This window comes from Engraulis encrasicolus, chromosome 14 (assembly GCF_034702125.1).
Source record: "Engraulis encrasicolus isolate BLACKSEA-1 chromosome 14, IST_EnEncr_1.0, whole genome shotgun sequence".
Lineage (NCBI taxonomy): Eukaryota > Metazoa > Chordata > Actinopteri > Clupeiformes > Engraulidae > Engraulis > Engraulis encrasicolus.
Genome location: NC_085870.1, coordinates 47,595,563 through 47,618,515, shown reverse-complemented (window position 1 = coordinate 47,618,515; position 22,953 = coordinate 47,595,563). Strand labels below are relative to the sequence as shown.

The window sequence follows — 22,953 nt, the reverse complement described above, 5'->3', positions numbered from 1 at the left end:
AAACAAACATGGAGGGACACAAATACATATTCACTTCTCAAAGATGTCAGCAATGTAACCATTGAGGTGTAAACAACACCATTTTTTTCATGTAGCAGCATTTCATCTTTGAAAGAGGCAATGCCAAAAACTACACCTTAAAAAAGGTTCATGCATGGGCGGTTTTGCAACTGTTAACCTGTCCAAAATCATCTCTATTTGTCCAAAGAATGATGATTGCTGAGTAATGTGCAACATAAACTATTCCTAACACTGTGCACTGCCATTGCTGTGATGACATCACGATTGTCAATGGGACGAAGTCGGTTTGCTTCGCTTTTGCCCCAACTCCCGACTTGTACATTCCGCTTCAACAGGCGCTCCCATGCATTTCAGCAGAGGTGGAAAGAGTACAGAAAATGTGTACTCAAGTAAAAGTATCTTTAGTTTGCCTAAATTCTACTCAAGTACAAGTAAAAGTACCTATCTAAAAATCTACTCAAGTAAAAGTAAAAAGTACTTCACTTAAAATGTAATTTGAGTAAAAAGTACTTAGTTACTTTTAATTAGCTTTCCTCTTGAGAATGTCATGTTTATTTTTCTTGAATATCGTCCTCCATAACCTCTATCTCTTGCTTGGCACCAGCCATCATCCAATACATTGATACAAGATAGTAAAATAGTGGAAATGCTGTGTGCCATCCTGCACAATCTTTCATTTCCGGCGGATTGTGGCATTATTGTGCATGGCATTTTGTCTCTCAGTCATTTTTTTTTTACTCAGTACTCAGGCCAGGTTCCAGTGTAATTGAGTAAAGTACTTGGGTCAAAATGTACTCAAGTACAAGTAAAATTATTAATTTAAAAATTTACTTTAAAAGTACAAAGTATTCATAAAAGCTACTCAAGTACAATATTGAGTAAAAGTAATAAGTTACTTTTCCACCCCTGCATTTCAGCAAGTAGGTCAGAAACATCCCATCTCCCAACCCTGAATGCACCATTAACCCATTGATGCCTAAGGCACTTGCTAAAAAGGGTGCTGAATGCCTGAGCCCTTTTTAAGAAAAGCTGCCCTCAGCCTATAAAAACCTAAATATATCAGCTTCTGAAGCACATAAAAATATGCACTAAAGTTGCATTTAAACGCTAAGACCCTCATCTTTCATTAGAATGTGTTCATTCATCTCAAACAAACATATTTTTAATAAAGTTGTCTCAAATCTCATGAGCCTCATAATGCAGCTCCAGGCATCAGGGCCAATGTTGCGCAACGCAACATCAGGCATCAATGGGTTAAACCTTCTAGCCTGGTTCTCACTGACGGTGCGTGTGTAGGGCTACAACTTCTGCTCCACCAAGGGGCTCCGGAGCTACACACACACATCGTCAGTGTGAGAACCAAAAACAACCTCCCACCTGAAGGCTTAGCCTATATGCCTATAGCCTACACTGGGCATCGGTCCAGCTGAGTCTTTTGTTTCGAACCTTTAGCTGCTCATCCGCATCGTGTAGGCCATTATGTCATGCCCGATTGGGGGTTCGAGTCCCGAGTGGCGTTGAAGCGCGAGATAACCTCCGTTGAGTGTGGAAGTGATAGCCTAGCTACGTGTGCGTGCGTGTGGGCGCGTACCCATCAGCAGTAGCCGGTGTGTCGCCTTGAAAAGCCTTCTGTCCTTCTGCAGTTGCTTGTCGATCTCCTTGCTCCTTCTTTTTGCTGCTCGCTGGGCCTTCTTCTCGCTCTGGCTGCCCAGACAAAACATCGTGACGTCGCGTTACCTCCGGGCAGCACAGACGATTCCGAGGTTTGGGCTGGTGCGGTACTATCGTAAGCCCTACTTCTCCCGCATATTGCGTTGCGTTCAAAAACGTTGACACTGCGACGCAACGCACGAGGCACAGTATTTACTGGTTTCACTTTCAGTTTTGTTTCACTTTCATCCGGAACTTCTGTTCCCAAGATGAGTGGATTCATAGAGGTAGGTAAACCCACAGATCTGTGGGTAGAATCAGACTGTCGTTCCTTTCCAATAGCGACCTTGCGTATGGCAAGCGGAATTATCATTTATTAGCTATGCTCGAATATCCGCAATTGTCATTGTAGATATCAACAACGTCATTCTGGATATCTACAATTGTATTTTGGATAGTCGTGATATCCATTGGAGATATCTGAAACGTCATTTCGACTATTCAAAATGATAGTTATAGATATCTACAATTGTATTTTGACTAGGCGAAACTGAGTTACAGATATCTGCAATGACGTCATTGAAAACGACATTCAACTCGTCACATATCTCAAATAACAATTATGGATATCTGTAATTCAGTTTTGACTAGGCAGAATGAAAGTTAAAGATATCTCAAACGTCATTTTGAATAGTGTAAAATACCCTCCTTGACGTAGTAAGACTCTGCCATGACCCGCCCCCTCCGAATTCTGATTGGTTAGCCACTTAGTTCCACGTTTTAGCCGGATATGTAATTCACGCTCCCTTGTTGATGTGTTTACTGGCGGTGCATTTGAACAAGCTACGACGAAAAGCACTATTTAAAGATAACTACTATGGTAATAAACAGATTATAGTCTGATACGATTTCTTAAAATGTTTAACATGTATCCGATTTGTGTTGTTTCCCTCTCCATTAGACTCGTTGTTACAAACAAAATACGTGATACAGACGCCTTTTCTGTCTGTCAAATCTCGCCCTTCACGCTGTCTTGTATTTTACACTAAATTCGCTCTGAATTAATATCCGCCAACATACTAAATGCGGCTTAAATTTCGATTCGACTGGTAGAAAAGACCTTACAAGCCATTTGGGCTAGTGATGCAAAAAGTTATGAGCCCTGCCTGCTAATATTACCAGAGAGGTGCTATAGAGGTAAAGGGCTATGCTATTACACTGCCAAAAAACTACTGCCTCCAGCAATATTTCAACCAAAGGTTGTTTGGCTTACTTACCATCAGTTTTGGGCAAGTTACCGAAGAAGTGTAATGCATCAGTGATTATTACTGTGCTTTCAAAGCAGTCCCTTAGGCTACATAACATTAATTTTAATGTAAGGCATTACCCTTAACACACCATCATGAAGGGGGGTAATTAAATGAAAGCAGACATGAAAAGCAAGAGGCAAGATCAAGATGGAAACAAAAAAGATGGCATAACAACGTTTTATTATGGAATAGAAAATACTTTATTGTCATACCAGCATGAACATTGCCTTTGGTCTCACTGAATACAAACACAAATAGACAAAAACAGGCGAACAAATCGCTGCATCCAACCCCCTCCCAGCACACACATACAAATCAGTCAGTAGTTCCAGACCCTACACCTCTAGCTTTCCCATTGCTTGTTTACCATGGTATAAAATAATGTTTATAGATGTTTCTCCTTGCAATGATGTGCCTACCTGATGGCAGCAGTTCAAATTTAGAGGGAAGAGGATGGGTAGAATCATCTAAAATGTTCAGTGTTTTCCTGTCAACTGTATCCTGTATAGACTGTCCAGTGGCTTGTGAGTTCCTCATATAATATTTCCTTTCATACCACTCTGGACAGCCTGTTCTTAAGTAAGGTGAGGTGGCCATACCGAACAGAACTGTTATAGGTAAGGCCACTCTCTATTAGGCTTACATATGTCCTCTCCAAGATGTTGCAGTTTACTCCAAAGCCGTTCAGCTTCTCGATTAAGAACAACTTTTGATTGGCCTTTTTGCATACGGCATCAACATTATCTGCAAAGTTAAGCTTGCAGTCAATATATTTATGGGCAGTCATGGGTAAGCGGTGAGGGCGTCAGACTTGTAGCCCAAAGGCTGCCGGTATGACTCCCAACCTGCCAGGTTTGTGGGGGACTAATTAACAGTGCTCTCCCCCATCCTCCTCCGTGACTGAGGTACCCTGAGCATGGTACCATCCCGACGCACTGCTCCCTTGGGCCGCCATTGGGGGCTGCCCCCTTGCACGGGTGAGACATAAAATGCAATTTTGTTGTGTATAGATCACTGAACACAGTAAACATTAAACAAGAATGACCCAAGCAAACGTGAAATGCAGTGTTCCAGTGGTTATTTCATTTGTTAGAAAAATGCCATAAAACCTGCATGAGCCTGTGTGAAAAAGTAAATTGTTAAATGAGAAGGTATCTGTGATTAATCTAAATCATTTTGGATAGCAGAGTTATATTTCACAGCTGCCCAAGTCTGACTACTACCTGGCCTTTCAAACCAAGAGATAATTCATATCGAACCCATGACATCACACTGTGAATCATCGATATTCGGGAGCAGGTTGTAATAATTTTTTTTTACATGTCTCAGACTGTAAAAGGTTCTTCAGTTATTTCTAAATCATTGGGTCATCTGCAAACCATGGTGAGAGCCATTATCCATAAATGGAGAATACATGATGTAATGGTGAACATTTTGGCTGTCACACTAAAATAAGCCCAAGAAGACAGTGACGGTAGATCCAAGAGTTCAGAAAGGAACACAGAACAATGTCTTACCAATGGGAGGTGTTAATTACCGCATGAAATGGAAGTGTTCATGACTCAACAATAAGAAAGAGACTAGGTAAACATTGCAAGCATGTCAGAGTTCAACGGCCAAAGTCACCTCTGACAAGGAGAGTATCAAGACTTCTCACATTTGCTACAAAAAAAAAAAAACATTGACAATGCATACAAAGCTTCTGAGAAAATATAAATTAATCACTGAGAAACTGCATTTTATGCTTACTTGGGTCATGGGTAATGTTTACATTAGTGTGGCTATCTGAAAATGTTAAGTGTGCCAAATGTGCAAAAAAGTAAACAAAATCAGTAGGGGGGGGTAAAAACATACACATGGCACTGTATATATACATGTATATAATACTCATGTAGAGCATCAATAAAACATGTCCTGTTTCAAAGAAGAGGGCGCTTATCCTGCCGATTGATGAGGCAGGGGGCTAAAGCCTACCCCCCTTCACAGGATGGGGACAAACTGGTGACAGTGGCGAGGGTTGTAGAGAAGGTGCCACGGCTGAAGCAGAGACCCATTGCATCCTCTCCTCACAGGACAGGGACCAACCCTCGATGGAGTCTGAAGGGGAGGAGGTGGGGTGTCGACGCCAGCATACTCTAGTCAGCAAAACAGTAGAGATAGACAGAGAGGTTTTAAATGAGTGTGCGCAGGCAAAGTGAGTATACCCAAAAACTTAAGCTAGGTTGTGGAGTCCATCAGTAGGGGTTTGAATTTAGAAGTTTACTACCCAATGATCTTGTGTAAATACACACACAATACATTACACTTAGTTGACACTTTTATCTAAAGTGACTTATTCACAGGGTATTGGTTACAGTCCCTGGAACCATTTGGGGCCAGGTGCCTTGCTCAAGGGCAGTTCAGTCATGCATGGAGGTGAAGGGAGAGGTAAGGGTGGGACTTGTTTCAGCAACCTTCTGATCTTAAGTGCTAGTTGGCCATAAGACCACATCCTTAACCATTTAGCAACGTCTGCCCACACCTATAGAATGCAATTTTTTGTTCACTTGAATCACACAAGTCGAACCGTGCGGGGACACCTCAGTCACACACACACACACACACACACACACACACATTACAATGTCATGTTCCAACGGGTACAGAATACAGTTAACAGTGTGTTTTGCTTTCATTTTCTGTGCACATACCTAGTCCTCCGGCACATTCATGTTGACACACTCATGTTGACACCTGCACAGCATCCTCCCACAATCACTGTTACAAAGCCACCTGAAAAACATATGGCATATTATTTTAGGAGTAATCATGTAATCAATTCTTTTTAGTGAAATATGTAGACCAGGGTTTCCCAAACTGGGGTGCGCGGCCTTCCATAAGGGAGTGCACAAAATGAATAGAGTACAGTAATGGTGGATATGTGTGTGTTTTAAACAGCATTAATGAACAATAAGTAGTAGGTTTTTTTTAACTGTATAGTGAATTGTATGCTGGAAGGGTCCATTGGAAGTGCAATTCATAGTGTAATTTATATTGTCATGTAACAAGTTCCATTGTAATGACGGCAGAAAAATATTGGGTCTATTGGGAATGAGGATTCTCCAAAATGACTCTGCATAATGTGCGGTGATTTGCTAACCCATAGTGCAAACACGCTTAGGCTGAGGGTGAGCAAACCACATTAAAATATACAAGGGGGTGCACAGGGAATAAAGTTTGGAAACTGCTGAATTGTAGACTAAATCAACAAATAATTTCAGGAGTGGGGAGATATAATAGAGAGAGAACAGTTTAAGAGTTCATCCATACGTGTCATTGCTTTGTTAAAATGCGATCATACTCGCAATACTGTGTTAATGTAAGAATCATGTTATACAAGCCAGTGCAGGTGGAGTGGCGTGCATATGGCAAGTTCTGGAAGGCATGACTGTCTCGGTTGTCTGATTATAACCAGACCTAATCACAACTTAAAAAAGGTCTGCAGACCTGCCTACTGTAAATCTAGTAGGGGGGTGTGTGTTTTACGATTGCAATGGCTGTTTATTGGGCATACGTAGCCATAGCCAATCGTGTCAGTCGTATCTATTCCAACAAACATCCATCGCCTTTCCACATCTCCCAGCTCTCCAATTGTAGAGAGACAGTGGTCTGGTACCCTCGCTGAGGATAAACTCCATGTCGTCTTTCGGATGGGAATTATTGTGCAAAGCAGAATGGGATTTCCCAAGTTACTGTCTCAGTTCTGTGAGATGCAAATTGCTGAGACGCTTTTCATAGGCAAGAAGAGGCATTCAGGTTAGAAATCAGTCAATTAATGTGATTTTGTTTTAGTGAAGCCTTACCATTTGGTTAGTGTTGAGATGAATGGTGCATAGAGACGTGGAGCCTTGGGCACTGGATATAATCATTGGAGCTGAAGAGGACTTGACGGTGCTTGTCCTCATCATGTCCTCGTCGCCTAACTTTGAAAATGAAACAAAAATGCATGCTTGTCATTTTATCCCAGGTTAAGTATGAATGCACTGCAGAAGCAAATCAACATTGTACTGCTTCTACAACACTAGGCTACAGTACCATTATTATTCAGTCAAACTCTGTGGGCAGGGCAACATCATGATCAGACCTCTGCCACAGTAAATGAGACACCAGCCTATCAGTAATTTTAAAAATCTTGGGTTGCAGCTGACGTCATAGTGCTGCCCCCTGGTGGTGATCTACCGCTGCTGGTGGACAACCTGGGCTTGGAGCCATTGAAACCCATTCAAAACTTCATTTTTTCGATCTGACACAGAATATTTTTAATCAGACCTAAAGACACACCATTGGACTTGTTTAAAAGCTGAGAACCTCAGCTTTCCATAACTGAAAGCGGTATCTTCCTAGCATCTACCAATCCGAAGGTAGCCTACTTTATGTGCGGGGTTACCTTTCTAAAGATAGCGTTTTGTTTCCTTGGAAACGGAGCGGAGATGAAGCAAGACCAATGAGCCAGACAGACTGACGAAGCGATAAATGTATGTAATTTGATTCGGTTTTGCATTATTATGGATGAATTTCTAATCTTGACATTCTAATGGACAATCTGTACGAGTTTCAAAATGCGTTTTTATGTAACATGGGAGTAAAATGTGTTAACAGTACGCCCGTCTGGGATTTGTTAGCTAGTCCGCTAGTTAGCTATATAGCAAGTAAGTAATAGATATTAGACTCGATCTGTCTCAATGGCCCAAGCATAAACAAAGAAACACCAGGATGTGGATGTTTAATATCAGCAATTTGTCAAAGCAAAACATTCTGAAAATATTCACAGAACCAGTTCATTTTATCCACAGCCTTGAGTGTCGGCAAATCTTTCCACTTTTGACATGATGTAGTGTAGAGACCTAGCACTTGCTAGCTAACTAGCGGGCCAGCTAGTTTAACAAATCCCAGACGGGATGTAAACACATTTACTCCCATATCACATAAAAACACATTATGAAATTCGCATAGATTGTCCATTAACATGTCAAGATTAGAAATTCATCCATAATAGTGCAAAACCGAGTCAAATAGCGTGTGCGTAACACATAAACCGCGTCCGTTTCCAAGGAAACAAAACGCTATCTTTAGAAAAGTAATTCCGCACATAAAGTAGGCTACCTTCGGATTGGTAGATGCTAGGAAAATACCGCTTTCAGTTATGGAAAGCTGAGGTTCTCAGCTTTTAAACAATGGTGTGTCTTTAGGTCTAATTAAAAATATTCTGTGTCAGATCGAAAAAATGAAGTTTTGAATGGGTTTCAACAATGGCTCCAAGCCCAGGTTGTCCACCATTTCAAATTCGCGCGCTCCCGTGATGGGGAATTCTGACGTAACTACAACCCAAGAAATGATCAAAAAAGGAGACAGGAACAGCAATTCAACAACAAGTGCATATTTAAGCAGCACAAAACAAACACCTTTATGCAGAGTAAAGAATCACCCTCATAGCTAATGTGCTAAATGTCTGTGGTAGCTGCTAATGTGTGCCAAGTTCAAGTAAAACTGTTGCCAAATTGCATCCTACGGCCTTTCCCGGTTATAGACAACCACAAGCTGCTATTAACGACAAAAACCTGCACTCTCAATTGATGGTGTATGAGTGGTGATACCGAGCTTTTTGAACGGGTTCAAAGTTAACCGTTGGACTCACAGCATACACTTGTACCAATTTAAAACAGAACTCACCCTGTACTCGATGAAACAGTCGGTCGTCGCGTTGAAGTAACTTTAGGCATGATCTGCACTGGAGCTTGCCAACTCTGCTCTTGCACGAGTAGCTATGTTGAAAAGACGATTGAAAACGGTTTCTTGACGCTCGTTGTCCATTTCACAGGTGCAACCTCTATTTACTCTCAATGGGTGCAACTAATCACTAAAATGGCGGTGTGTGTGTGTGTGTGTGTGTGTGTGTGTGTTTGTGTGCTCCCGCCAAATGTGAGGGGTGGGGGAAGGGGAGGGGGGTTGGTGGTGCGTGCATGGGTCATTTGCATACAGATATCTGTAACGTCATTTCGCCTAGTCAAAACTGTTATTCTAGATATTGTAATAGACCAGAGCGGTAGTCTCTTTAAGGCGTTTATTGTCAAAAAGAGCTGCTGTTACAGCCACAACTCACGCATTCATTTCAAGTCCAACTCTGCAACTTAACGGCAAATCATTCCACAACAATTAGACATTCTGTACACATTCCATAGAACACCTAGACACGCGCCCCTGTTTCCCTTAGCTCAAGGCACTAACACAATAATAGCACAAACAATAACAGTAACAGAACATTCATAGAACACAATAAACACGGGTTATCACACTGTCCCCCCCTTTAAAAACAACCCCTTGTCCTCAAGGGGACATGCTAAAGTCATTAAACCGTGGAGGCCTCCGCCTTTGCCGGCGTGGCCTGCTCAGGCTTGGTTGTGGACTGTCCTGCTGAGTCATTGGGGAGAGTGAGGGGAAAGTGACAGTGGCACTTGCACCGGGAGGTGACTGGGGAGGGACGCTTGGTCCGGGAGGTGACTGGGGAGGGACGCTTGGTCCGGGGGGTGATTGGGACAGCCCACTCGGGCCAGGGGGTGAGTGAGGAGGGGCGGCCATAGGGCTAGTGTCTGTCGAGGCCCTGTGGAAAGTCTGTGAACTGGGCCCCAGCTCAAACAGTGGAGCAGCATTTCCCCTGTATGGCGCTAACCTGTCCCGGTGCAGTACCACTTTTCTGCCCCTCGGTGGAACCTGAACCCTGTAGACCACTTCGCCCACCCGCTCAATGACCCTGCATGGCCCATCCCAGTGAGAGTCCAGCTTAGGACTTCGCCCCTTCTTTCGCTTGGGGGTGTAAACCCAAACCAGTTCCCCCGCTTGGAAGTCTCTGCCTCGACTCCTCACGTCATAATTCCTCTTTTGCCTCATGCCCGCCTTTTCAAGCTGGTCTCTGGCAAAAGCATGGGCTTTTTCGAGGCGATCCTGGAGTTTCCGGGCATACTCTGGACCCGGTGGAGGTTCAGCGTCTGGCGGCCTACCAAACGCTAGGTCTGCAGGTGTTCGGATCTCTCTGCCCAACATGAGCAGAGCAGGGGTGCAACATGTGGAACTTTGAACAGCTGAGCGGTAGGCCATTAAAACAAGGGGAATGTGTCTGTCCCAGTCTCGCTGGTGGTCAGCTGTGAGGATGGCTAGCTGTTGTCGCATAGTTAAGTTAAAACGTTCCACTAGCCCATCGCTTTGTGGATGCAATGGGGTGGTGCGTGTTTTCTCCATCCCCAACTGCTCGCACATGGCAGCAAACACCCTTGATTCGAAATTGCGACCTTGGTCGCTGTGGATGGCCTCTGCTGCCCCGAACCGGCTAAACATGCCCCCAATTAGGGCGTCAGCAACCGTTTCGGCATCCTGGTCTGGAATTGCATAGGCCTCAGGCCACTTTGTGAAGTAGTCCATCGCACACAACACATACTTGTTCCCCCCTTCTGTTACAGGGAATGGCCCCATTATATCCACCCCCACCCTTTCCATAGGCGCCCCAGACGGTTGCTGTTGCAGTGGTGCTCGGGATTGGTCCGGGGGTCCCTTCTGCGCCACACAGTCATCGCAGTTCCGGCAGAAGTCCTCGATATCCCGGCGGTGTTGACCCCAGTAGAAGCCCTTTTGTAGCCGACGGAGCATTTTGGAGGTGCCAAAGTGCCCTGAGCCTGCGGCTCCATGGCAGGCCCCCAGCACAGCTTTCCTGAGGCGTCCTGGCACCACAACTTGCCACACCTCCTCTCCCGTGGCCGGCTCCTTCCATGCCCGCTGCAGCACGCCGTCAGACAGCCGCAGCACCCCAAATTTGCTCCAGAGCCCCTTTGTGGCTGGCGACAGGCCCGACACTGCCCCCCATGGTGGTCTCTGTCCATCGAGGACCCACTGTCGCACGGGCCTGAGGTCTCTGTCTTCCTCCTGGCGGGCCGCCCACTCAGCCGCCTCCACCACCTGAAGCGCGCAGCAGGTAGGTTCAATGTCTATCTCTTCCCCTCGCAGCTCCCTTTCTCTGGCGTCCCTCCTGTCGCAGTAGCTGCAGCCATCCGCGGCACAAGGGCGTCTGGACAGGCCATCAGCGTTGCCGTGCTGAGCCCCAGCCCTATGTACCACGGTGAAGTGGAACGACTGCAGCTCCTCGAGCCAGCGTGCTACTTGTCCCTCTGGCTCTCGGAAGGACATAAGCCACTGGAGTGCTGCATGGTCTGTCCTGATGGTGAAGGGTACGCCACAGAGGTAGTACTTGAAGTACCGGGCCGCTGCAACAACGGCCAACAGTTCACGCCTTGTCACGCAGTAGCGGCGCTCGCTCTTGTTGAAGACGCGACTGAAATAGGCCACCACTCGCTCTCCTTCAGGCCCTGTTTGTGACAACACGGCCCCCATGCCAACGTTGCTGGCATCCGTGTCCAGCACAAAGGGTAAAGTCGGGTCTGGAGGGATGAGGACTGGTGCCTGCGTGAGTGCCTGTTGCAGAGAGGCAAATGCCTGTTGGCATTCCCTGGACCATGTGAATGGCTGGTTTTTCTGGAGTAGGCGAAAGAGTGGTGCGGCAATGCAGGAGAATCCCTTGACAAACTTCCTGTAGTAGGAAGCCAGCCCCAAGAAGCTTTTCAGTTCTGTCTGATCATTGGGGACAGGCCAGTCTCTGATGGTGCGGACTTTCTCCTCCAGCGTGTTGATGCCCTCGCCGCTCACCCTATGCCCAAGGAACTCCACTTCCCTGCGCATAAAGTGGCACTTCTCTGGGTGCAGCTTCAGCCCCGCCCCAGCTATCCTGCCCAATACCAGCCTGAGGGAGTCTAGTGCTGCTTGGAAAGTTCTCCCATGGGAGAGCACATCGTCCAGGTACACCAAGCATTCTTGGCGGGGGACACCGGCCAACACACTGTCCATAAGCCTCTCAAATGTCCCTGGCGCATTGCACAGTCCAAAAGGCAGCACTTTGTACTGCCAGTGCCCCCTGCGTGTGCTAAAGGCAGTCTTAGGTCTCGACTCTGGAGAGAGGGGGACCTGCCAGTACCCACTCCGCAAGTCGAGTGACGAAAACCACGAAGACCCAGTAACCAGGTCCAGTGTCTCGTCAATGCGTGGAATGGGGTAGCAGTCTTTCCTTGTCGCATTGTTCAGCACTCTAAAGTCCATGCAGAACCTCCACCGTGGGCTGTTTTTCTTTCGTACCATTACAATTGGTGACGACCAGGGGCTGTTGGAGGGTTCAATGACGCCTGCCTGCAACATCGCTTGAACCTCCTGGTCCGCAGCCTCCTGTTTCACCCATGGTAGGCGGCGAGAGCGCACTCTGATCGGCCTCGCCCCGCCAGTGTCTATGTGGTGTTCTACTAGGTGAGTGAGCCCCACCTCATCCTCACTGAGTGCGAAAATGTCCTTGTATTCCCACAGCACTTGCCACAACTGTATTCTCTGCTGGTCATCCAGACCATCACAGTTCTTCTCCCAGATGCCTCTGACCGCCCCAGCCCGATCTTCCATGTCCATGGGCCGTTGCGGTGGGGTCACAACTCTCTGACCCCCCGCTGACTCTAACTGGCCAGACTGTAACCCTACTTCCGGGTCTGCAGTCAAACTGTAGGTGGGTACAACCTGCGTCACCTGCTGTGTGGGCGACATAAGCTGCACATGTTGACCCCCGGGCAGGACTAACACTCCCGCCCCCAGGTCCAATGCACACCCTGTGAGTCTCAGGAAATCAAGGCCAAGGATGCAGGGATCACGCACATCTGCCACCCATGCCGGAAAAGTCACTGCTACCCACTCCACTGTGAAGACAAAAGTTCCCCTACCTTTCATGGCGGCGGTCTGCCCGGTAACTGTTTGCAGTTTCACAGAGGTCGGTTCTAAGACGGTCCCAGCTGGAACAACGTCAGGCCTGATGAGTGTAGCAGTGGACCCAGTGTCCACCAGAGCTGAACAAGACACATTTCCCACCAACACTGGAACATGACATAAATTACCCACTTCAGTCCAGCCTACGGTTATGACAGGGTCAGTGGGTGTGACCGTGTCCATGCACTCCCCCTCCTCTGAAGAAAATTGCAGTCCCCTGGGAGTGGCTGACGGGGTCCGGGGTGTCGGGGCTACCCGGACCCAGTCCCGTTTCCCTGATGTCCCCTCGCCGCAGGGCAGTGACGAAGCAGGTGTCCAGCGTCGCCACAGCCCCAGCACCGCCTGGGGTTGCGGTCAGGTCTCCTTGGAGTGCCCAGCGTGGTCGCGCGCACAAGCTCGGTGAGCTCTGCTGCCCATGCCGGTGTGGAGGTCTCCGCAGCTGCTGCTCTGACTGCAGGGCCCGCATGCTCATGGCCAGCAGTGTTGATGTGTGCACGTACCGCCTCCCTCTCCGATGCTCTCTCCAACGCTTCCAGGAGGGTGCTAGGGTGAGTGAGTTGCACCTCCACTCGCAGCTCCGCTGGGGACAGGGCCTGGACGAAACGGTCGCGTGCCAGCTCGCTCTGTACAGTTGGAGGCATGCTGCCATAGGCTCTGCGCGTCAGGCTCTCTATTTCATTGGCCAGCTGACGGAGGGGCTCACCAGGTCGTCGGTGCCTGTTGTTCAGCTCTGCTCTCAGGAGATCCACTCCCCCGAAGCGCCCGAATCTTCTCTGAAGTGCCCCAACCAACGCCTCGTAGTCCCCTCTATCTTTGGGATCCAGCAGCATAAGGCAGTCTACAGCGTCATCAGTCAAACACATTGCCAGTTCTAGGGCTTTGATGTCATTGGGCCACTTATGTGCTGTAGCCAACAGTTCAAACTGGGCACTAAATGCCTCCCAGCTCACCTTCCCGTTAAATTTCGGTGTTTTTACGGCTCTCACGGCTCCAGTATCCGCGGCGGCACGGGCGGCGCCATGTTTGTTTACATTCTCACTCCGATCCCTGGCTGCGTCGCTGGCTCCCATGGCAACCGCACCTCTAGCGTTAGTGGCTTCTGCCTTGACCTGCGATGGCCGCCCGAAACCTGCTTCACCGGCCATCCTCTCCACCACCTTCCGAAGCCTCATCACTTCAGCGCCCAACTGCCTCTGCTCTCTCCAGTGACCGAAAGTAAGCCCTTCATCTCCGACCTCCTCTCCCTCCTTCATGCCCGCGCTGGAAAACATCTTATCGAGCCGAAACACCGACCGCCTATGCTAACTGACAGCTAGCTAACAACAAAAACAAAACGAGTTGGTCTTCCCAGAATCAGGCAGAGCCAGTTCTATTTCCTTCGTAACCTACCGAGTGTTTTATTCTGACACCAGTGTAATAGACCAGAGCGGTAGTCTCTTTAAGGCGTTTATTGTCAAAAAGAGCTGCTGTTACAGCCACAACTCACGCATTCATTTCAAGTCCAACTCTGCAACTTAACGGCAAATCATTCCACAACAATTAGACATTCTGTACACATTCCATAGAACACCTAGACACGCGCCCCTGTTTCCCTTAGCTCAAGGCACTAACACAATAATAGCACAAACAATAACAGTAACAGAACATTCATAGAACACAATAAACACGGGTTATCACAATATCTTTAATTACATTTCGACTAGGCAGAATGAACATTACAGATATCTCCAATTTGAGATATCTCTAATCAAAAATCATTTCCAGATATCTATAATTGGATAGTGGATATCTACAATTACATTTCGCCTATCCATAACTCCAGTATGAGATATCTAAAACGTCATTTTGACTAGTCGTAACTCCAGTTACAGATATCTGCAATTGAATTTCGCCTAGTCAAAACTCAATTAAGGATATCCAAAAAGGAAGATATAGATATCTTGAATTAGAAGGATTTGAAGATATCTTGAACTGACATTTTGACTAGGCGAAATTCAATTGTAGATATCTCGAATTGCAATTAAAGATATCTGCAATTCAGTTGCAGATATCTGCAATCTATGTTGTGGATATCCAAAATAGAATTGCGGATGTCCAAAATTACATCACCCATTGAAATGAATGGCAAACGTGACGTCATTTGCCCTATCCAGAATTCATTACGGATATCCGAAATGACAGTTACGGATAGGAGGAATGTCGTTGCGGATATCTGAAATGCTAATTTTGACTAGGCGAAACCGAGTTACAGATATCTGCAACACATATCCATTCTGGCTATTAAATGTTAAAACCGCTTGCCATACCTTGCGTCTTCCAGGAATTAATATCATGATGACATCACTGACAACAGCATTAGGCCTATATTTCAATATCTCGCAAAAGCTCAATTGTAAAGTCATTTTCTCATTTGCAAACTGGATGGGGAATGGAAAAACAGTCCCCCTAAAGTTAGTTACGCTGACAGCTGTGAAACTTTATTGTTTTCTCCATGGAGGAGGGGCCAGGTAGAGCGAGGCCACAAGCAGAAGTGGAGGACGCTAGTGTGCATATTGGAATGTATAGAGGTGACCCCGCCCCCTTTTCAGGGCAAAAAATGTCTTAATAATGTGAAAATGTCGACCATTGATTCATACTATATGGTTGTGCTCATAACTAGTGCATTTACAAAGATGTGTAGGCTAAAGTCTTCAAATTATAGCCTACTTTAATGAGCAAATGCTTTAGGAACACTGTAGCCTGCATCCACTGCCCATTCTATTTCAAAGCAAGAAAAAGGGAAAAGCAATTCAATTTCACAATATTTCATAGAAACTTAAGAAATGTATGGTGGCCTCGTGGGGCAAGTAGCCTACTTTTTACATATTACAATGCACATTAACACATTTGAAAACAAAATTACATTTGCATTACACACTTAGGTCGACATCTTTAAAAAACGAATTCCTATTTCATGCAACACATTAAAGGGGCACAATGTAGGATGACGTCATTTGCGCTCAAAAGTCAAAATCTACAGAGTAATGAAAAAATCCTGTTTCAATAAACTCGCTGTGAGACGGAATGCCAGCAGTTGATACAAATCTAAATACGGTATGTAAAGCTATTTTTCAAATGAAAAGTGTTTCCCATGACACTCATTCAGACCATGCTGTCAAAAGTTGCATGTGGGGTTTTCTAACAGTGGACCGCCCCACCCGGATATCCAGGGACTCACATCCGGTAGCCTACTCACATTGGGTTGCTACAACCCTTCACTCACGCTTGATTGTTGACGTCCATCCCCATTATTCTTCCCCCCAGAACCAAATTACCCCAATTGTCAATTCCCCCTTTCGTCACCCAACCAGGACAAGCGAGGCTATCTCCTGACGGCACCACGAAGCTTACAGTTGATTTGTTCTGATTTTTTTCGTAAATGTTTCACGAATGGCACGAGATACGGTTGGTGGAAGTGGTCTCAAGAGCCATCATTCACTTAGTAATGACTCGCATAAGCAGCGGCTGACTCGGGACGGTGATTAATTAAAATTTTAATCGTGGCCCTACCGTGGCTGATATGGTAGGGCACACATTTACCACTCGGCCGACCCGGGTTCGATTCCCGGTCCGGGTCCTTTGCCGGTCCTTCCCCATCTCTCTCCCAGCTCGCTTCCTGTCTCTACTCCACTGTCCTGTCTCACAAAACCAATAAAGACTGAAAAAACCTTTTAATCCTACCTGGAGCCCCTTTAACAAATGTAAAAAAAAAAAAAAAAACAGCACAAATATGCAGTACACAAAACATTTTTTTAAATGATCTGACAAAACACAATTTCTAAAAAGCACATTAACAAGTTTGATAACAAAATTACATTTAACAATCATCTTACACACATGAAAGAGGGGAAAAACTAATTGCAAATGTGAAGGCAAATTTACAAAACACAAAACACAAATGCAACTCCAAAAACACATTACAAAACATACATTAACAAACACATTTCTTACACAACAAAAGAGATTTCTTACGAAAGTAGATTGACCTAAAGGCGGAAGCAGGAAGTGGCAAACAGGAAGGAGGGAGAAGAGCTCTTGAGCTACCCATAGAGGGCGCTCTTGTACCATATATATATATATATATATATATATATATATATATATATATATTCGCCAGCAAGACGTGCACCAATAATCCGTCCTCTTTTGAACTCTTTTTTTTGTCACCCATACTGTTGTGTGCATTGCAATATTTTGAGAAAAACTGCGCTCTTACCCTGCTAATTGAACCTTCACACCCTGCTCTTGCTGGTGCAACATGCAATTTATGAAGATTGGCCACCAGGTTGATCGATTTTAGCGATGAAACACTACGCTAAAACGGACTAAAATGACAGGTGTTTCAGTTTCATTGTCCAACCCCTGTAGGTGTCTCTTTCTCGAAACAATTCACAGCACAAAGCTAGTTGCTGGGAGTAGGCCTATGCTAGATGTCCAGTTTTTCCAACATCTTAAAATTATATAATTCTCATCACAATAAGACGGAAGTCAATAAAGAAATGAATATATATCACTGTGCTTAAGGTTTATGAGTGTAACTATCATTTAGTTAGTTTGGCTGTCATCAAGTTAATAAAACAAAGTCAAGACAACCTCCTTGGAGACATGTCTAAGCCCATTGTGGGCATATGAAACACACAGGCAGACACACACACACACACGTACACACACACACACACACACACACACACACACACACACACACACACACACACACACACACACACACACACACACACACACACACACGTACACACAAATAAAAAGCCGCTGCATTGAGAGCTACATGTGCTCGGCCTCACAATGGCACATGTGTCTAGGGCCGTACAAATTGGATTAAAATGAATGAAAACTGCAATTGTTGTTATTCTAATACTAGATAATAATGTTATTATAAAAAAAAATCTGCAGAACTGCAGTATGTTTGCAATATTTGGATTATAATAATCCCTTTTTGCCAAACTGGATCGTAATCCCTTTTAAACATGCTGGGTTTTGCAATACCGTGATTGACCACTGGATGGTAACTCTGATTTAGTGCCCCCATAGAGCTCGAAAGTGACGTCACTTCCCCCGATTTCATGGGACCTCAACGGTCAATGGCGGTATTAAAATGATATTTCGATCCCCTTCGAGTTGTGCCACGAGCTCCATATATGTTGTTTCTGATATTTTTGCTTATTTTTTCGTACGAACCCCCTAACTTTTTAGAAAGCTGTGTTTCTTCACATTTTTCATGCCGACGGCCTCGGAACAAAACATTGATACTCCTGCATGAATAATCTTTATCTAGCCTCTTAAACAGCATATTTGTAGCCCAGCGCATATCATGACTGAGATCAGAAGATATTTACTCTCTACCATGTTGTTAGATGGCCAGCTTAGGTCCCGTGAAACGCGGAACTAAGGGGCGGGACTTTCGAGCTCTATAGCCAATACAGCTCACTCGTTCATTCATCAGGTGCAGGCAGGCTGCTGTAGCTCCAGAAGGCTGCTCTCCCAGAGAGAGTAGCTGGCCAACTGGTCTGCCTTTATTTCTGTCTGGCTGCCTGCATGTCTGTCTGCCTGTCTGTCTCTGTCTTTATTTCTCTCTGTCCGTCTGTCTGCCTGTCTGTCTGTCTGCCTGCCTGCCTGTCTGTCTGTCAGTCTGTAAGTCAGTCTGTATGTCAGACTGACTGCAGGGCTTATCCAAAGAGTTTTGGCGGCCTGTCTTTCTGCCTGTCTGTCTGTCCGTCTGACCGCAGGATTTATCTAAAGAGTTTAATACTGTACTGTAAGCGACTGCACTTCTTCTCGGAGCTTGACAGAGCAGAGCAGCGCAGAGCCGTGCTTGACAATGGTTGCATACTGGAGACTAGCTGGACTCAGGTAGCCACAATTATATATTTCATACTTATTTACATACATATACAGTGCCCTCCATAATTATTGGCACCCCTGGTTGAGATGTGTTTTTTAGCTTCCAATTATTTTATTTTTTTTCTAAATAATATGGGACCTTAATGGAAAAAAAGAGAAAAATCCAACCTTCAATACAAGTGCATTTATTCAGTGGGGAAAAAATCCCACATAAAGAAATAATTATTTGACATCAAATAATGTGTGTCACAATTATTAGCACCCCTGGTGTTAATATTTTGTACAACCCCCTTTTGCCAACAAAACAGCACCTAATCTTCTCCTATAATGTTTCACAAGATGGGAAAAGACAGAAAGAGGGATCTTCAGCCATTCCTCTTTGCAGAATCTCTCTAAATCATCCAGAGACCTGGGTCCTCTCCTCTGTACTCTCCTCTTCAGCTCACCCCACAGGTTCTCAATGGGGTTGAGGTCAGGGGACTGAGATGGCCATGGGAGGAGCTTGATTTTGTGTCTGGTGAACCATTTCTGTGTAGATTTGGCCATATGTTTAGGGTCATTGTCTTGCTGAAAGACCCAGTGACGACCCAGCTTCAGCTTTCGGCAGAGGGCAACAGATTTTGATTTAAAATGTCCTGGTATTTCAAAGCATTCATGATGCCATGCACCCTAACAAGGTTCCCAGGGCCTTTGGAAGCGAAACAGCCCCACAGCATCACTGACCCACCCCCATACTTCACAGTGGGTATGAGGTGCTTTTCAGCATGCGCATCTTTCGTGGTACGCCAGACCCACTTAGAGTGTTTGTTGCCAAAAAGCTCAATCTTGGTCTCATCTGACCAAAGCACACGGTCCCAGTTGAAGCCCCAATACCGCTTGGCGAACTCCAGACGTTTGCGTTTATGATTGTGAGTGAGGAAAGGTTTTCTCCGTGCATGCCTCCCAAACAGCTTGTTGGCATGTAGACAGCGCCTGATGGTTGATTTGGAGACTTTGTGACCCCAGGATGCTACCATTTGTTGTAATTCTGTAACAGTGAGCTTTGGAGATCTTTTGATTTCTCTTACCATCCTCATCACTGTGCGTGGTGGCAAAATAAACTTGGGTCCTCGTCCAGGCTTGTTTACCACTGTTCCAGTTGATTTGAACTTCTTAATTATTCCTCTCACAGTGGATATGGGCAGCTGCAGTTGAGTGGCAATCTTCTTGTAGCCTCTGCCTGACCTGTGAAGGTCGACGCACATCTGCCTCACTTGTATGCTGTGTTCCTTTGTCTTTCCCATGTTTAAGAGTGGATAAGAGAAATGGCCTCGGTGTCACGTCATATTTATACCCCAGGGAAACAGGAAGTGATGAATTACTAATTAAATGTTCCTACATACTCTGGTAAACTTTGTAAACTATTGTAGAAATGACAGAAATGCTTCAATTATATTTATTTCCTGGGAATTGTTAAGGGTGCCAATAATTGTGGAACAGGTGATTTAATGAAAAATAATTATTTTTTAGTCAGGAATTTTTTTATTTTCTTACAATTCATTTGAGTTGAAGGCTACATTTTTCTACAATTTTCAGTGTGACAGTATTCTTCTGCAATAAACACTGAATTTATTTTAAGGCTTTTAACACATCTCAACCAGGGGTGCCAATAATTATGGAGGGCACTGTACGTACATACAATTTATTCTTGTTTACACACACCTCTTACATCACACCTACACCGTATATTTGGTTGCATTTCATATAAAACGTGTCAACCTGTTTCATGTCATCATATTTAGATGCATACTTTATGAAAAACCTGTTTAGTTGGGCAACATTTTACAAACATCAAACACAAACCTGTTTAGTTCAGTTGCATTTTATATCAAACTTGTTCAGTTGGATTCATCATTTGGCTCATGCTCTTTCCTGCCATGATGCTGTGTTGTAAATAACAATGATGTAGGCTAAAACATGTCAAGACACAGGCAAAGTGTGTGTGTGTGTGTGTGTGTGTGTGTGTGTGTGTGTGTGTGTGTGTGTGTGTGTGTGTGTGTGTGTGTGTGTGTGTGTGTGTGTACACGTCTTTATTAAGTGAAGTGAAGCATCTCTCTTGTGAGCCCCTCTCCCTCAGCACTGTCTGTGATTGATCAGGGGTTAACTTTGAAACACATGAACCGGGTTTTAGTGAAGTGTGTCCTTCAGCATGTGTGCTTAAGTAAAACTGTCCGACACCTTCTTTTACTGAAGTGTGTGTGTGTGTGTGTGTGTGTGTGTGTGTGCGTGCGTGCGTGCGTGCGTGCGTGTGTGCGTGCGTGCGTGCGTGCGTGTGTGTGTGTGTTTGTGCGTGAGTGTGTGGGTGTGTGTGTGTGTGTCTGTGTTCTCCACAGCTACGTGCGCTACTCTGCTATCTGTGCTCAGGCAGTGCGTGAGGCTCTGAAGCCACATCTGAAAGCCGCCGCCCTACGGAACGCAGAAGCTACAGTGACAGTCGTGAAGCGCAAGACGCCCTGAACCCCACAGACAGGTATTGTCACAGACGGGTATCGTGACAGACAGCTATCACTACAGACAGGTATCGCAACAAGACACCATGAGCAGCACAGACAGACAGGCATCAGCACAGACACATATCACGACAGACAGATATCACAGCGGCCATGCATAATTACAGACGGATATTACTACAGCAAAACACCATGAGCAGCACAGACAGGCATCACCAAAGATTATTTTAATTCTAACATAGACTGTCTCTGGTATCACTACAGACATGTATCACTACAGCCAGGTATCACCGACAGGTATCATTACAGTAAGACTCCGTGAGCAACACAGATGGTGTCACCACAAAAGCATAGACACCATGAGCAACACAGGCAGGAATCTCTGCAGACACCTATCACTACAGACACCTATCACAGACAGGTATTGCAAGCAGCACAGAGCATGAGCAGCACAGACAGGTATCACTACAGACAGGATATTTCCACAGACAGGTGTCACTACAGACAGGTATCAGCACAGACAGGTGTCACTCAGCAAGACATCATGAGCAGCATAGACTGACAGGAATCACCACAGACGCGTTTTATTGCAGACAGGAATCAATAGGCTATACAGACAGGTTTCATTAGAGACACGTATCACTAGAGACAGGAAAGACCACATGCAGACAGGTATAATTACAGACCGAGGTAATTCCAGAGGTACATGTATCAATGCAGACAGGTTTCATTAGTTTCATTCCAAAAAGTCAAAGAATGTGCGCACATCAGTGGCACAGGTGCTGGACCAAACATAAGATAACTGAAAAAGAAAATAAAGGTCCGCAACACTGATGCTCCCAAAAAATGTAATGGCACAATGTTTCGGACTAACTGTCCTTCATCACAGTGCAACGTCATTACATTTTTGGGAGCATCAAATAGTGTTGCGGACCTTTATTTTCATTAGTTTCATTAGCATTGGTTTGTTTATGTGTCCTGCAGGGTTGAAGACTGGCGGAGGCTGGTGTGCATCTAAGTTTCTGCAGGGTTGAAGACTGGCGGCTGACATGCGTCTCTCAAAGCGTCTCTGGACCAAATCGAGCTCCTCTGATTATCACGATGATGTCATTCTTATAATCTCATTAAATTAAATCTGCTAATGCGCATCCCTCTCCACAACATCTGTGTCACTAGAAGTTATATTGCCTGAATGAATTAAAGGGACACTGTGTGAGATTTTTATTGTTTTTATTTTTATTGAGTTGTTTATTTCCAGAATTCAAGCTTTCCATTCATTAATGTTACCTTTTTTATGAATACTGACCACCACCATAAAATTCTAAGTATTCGTTATGACTGAAAAAAATGCACTTTTCTTACATGAAAAGGGGGATCTTCTCCATGGTCTGCCATTTTGAATTTACAGAAATAGCCATTTTTAGCAGCAAAAATGACTGTACTTGGACCATACTAGAAAATATTAGTTTATTACTTCGGAAACTTTCATGAAAAGATCAAATTTGGCAATAGGCAGCCCATTTTCAATTCGCAGCATAGTTGCAGTACCCTTTTTGACCATTTCCTGCACAGTGTCCCTTTAATGAATGAATGATTGATTGAATGAAGCCTTTATTGCCCTGAAGGGCATTTGTGTTGTGTTTATGAGCCATAGAGCACACTCTTGGACACATAGACAACTAGAAGCACTCAGAGAGTGCAAACCTGCA

General features: G+C 45.1%; 2 protein-coding genes and 1 long non-coding RNA gene across 3 annotated transcripts in view; 1 reads left to right on the top strand and 2 right to left on the bottom strand.

Annotated features, from left to right (window-relative positions):
• The window catches only part of LOC134463497 (guanine nucleotide-binding protein G(s) subunit alpha-like), a 70,541-nt gene extending 55,313 nt beyond the window's left edge, over positions 1 to 15,228 (bottom strand). Inside the window, exons 1-2 of the mRNA XM_063216693.1 lie at positions 15,164 to 15,228; positions 1,613 to 2,017 (exon numbers count right to left, since the gene is read on the bottom strand). Of these exons, the coding sequence (XP_063072763.1) occupies positions 1,613 to 1,742 (130 nt within the window). The 5' untranslated portion in view covers positions 1,743 to 2,017; positions 15,164 to 15,228. The remainder of the gene's footprint in view (positions 1 to 1,612; positions 2,018 to 15,163) is intronic.
• Positions 4,699 to 6,586, bottom strand: LOC134463381 (uncharacterized). The gene is made up of 2 exons (XR_010037741.1): positions 5,672 to 6,586; positions 4,699 to 5,116 (listed from the first exon to the last, which is right to left on the bottom strand). It is a non-coding gene; the product is annotated as an uncharacterized LOC134463381 (long non-coding RNA).
• A 3,445-nt stretch (positions 15,229 to 18,673) lies between the features above and the next one.
• On the top strand, positions 18,674 to 22,386 carry LOC134462788 (ATP synthase subunit epsilon, mitochondrial-like). Its single transcript, XM_063215995.1, has 3 exons — positions 18,674 to 18,764; positions 21,128 to 21,264; positions 22,229 to 22,386. The coding sequence occupies exons 1-2, from the start codon at positions 18,733 to 18,735 to the stop codon at positions 21,249 to 21,251; spliced, it is 156 nt and encodes a 51-aa protein (XP_063072065.1). The 5' UTR covers positions 18,674 to 18,732; the 3' UTR covers positions 21,252 to 21,264; positions 22,229 to 22,386.
• The last annotated feature ends 567 nt before the right edge of the window (positions 22,387 to 22,953 follow it).

What these genes read in the sequence shown, in the direction of transcription:
- LOC134462788 (XM_063215995.1), top strand. Translation starts at nt 18,733, where the DNA reads ATGGTTGCATACTGGAGACTAGCTGGACTCAG. An exon ending in TGGAGACTAGCTGGACTCAG is followed by an intron (nt 18,765 to 21,127) that starts GTAGCCACAATT and finishes TGTTCTCCACAG; the next exon opens with CTACGTGCGCTACTCTGCTA.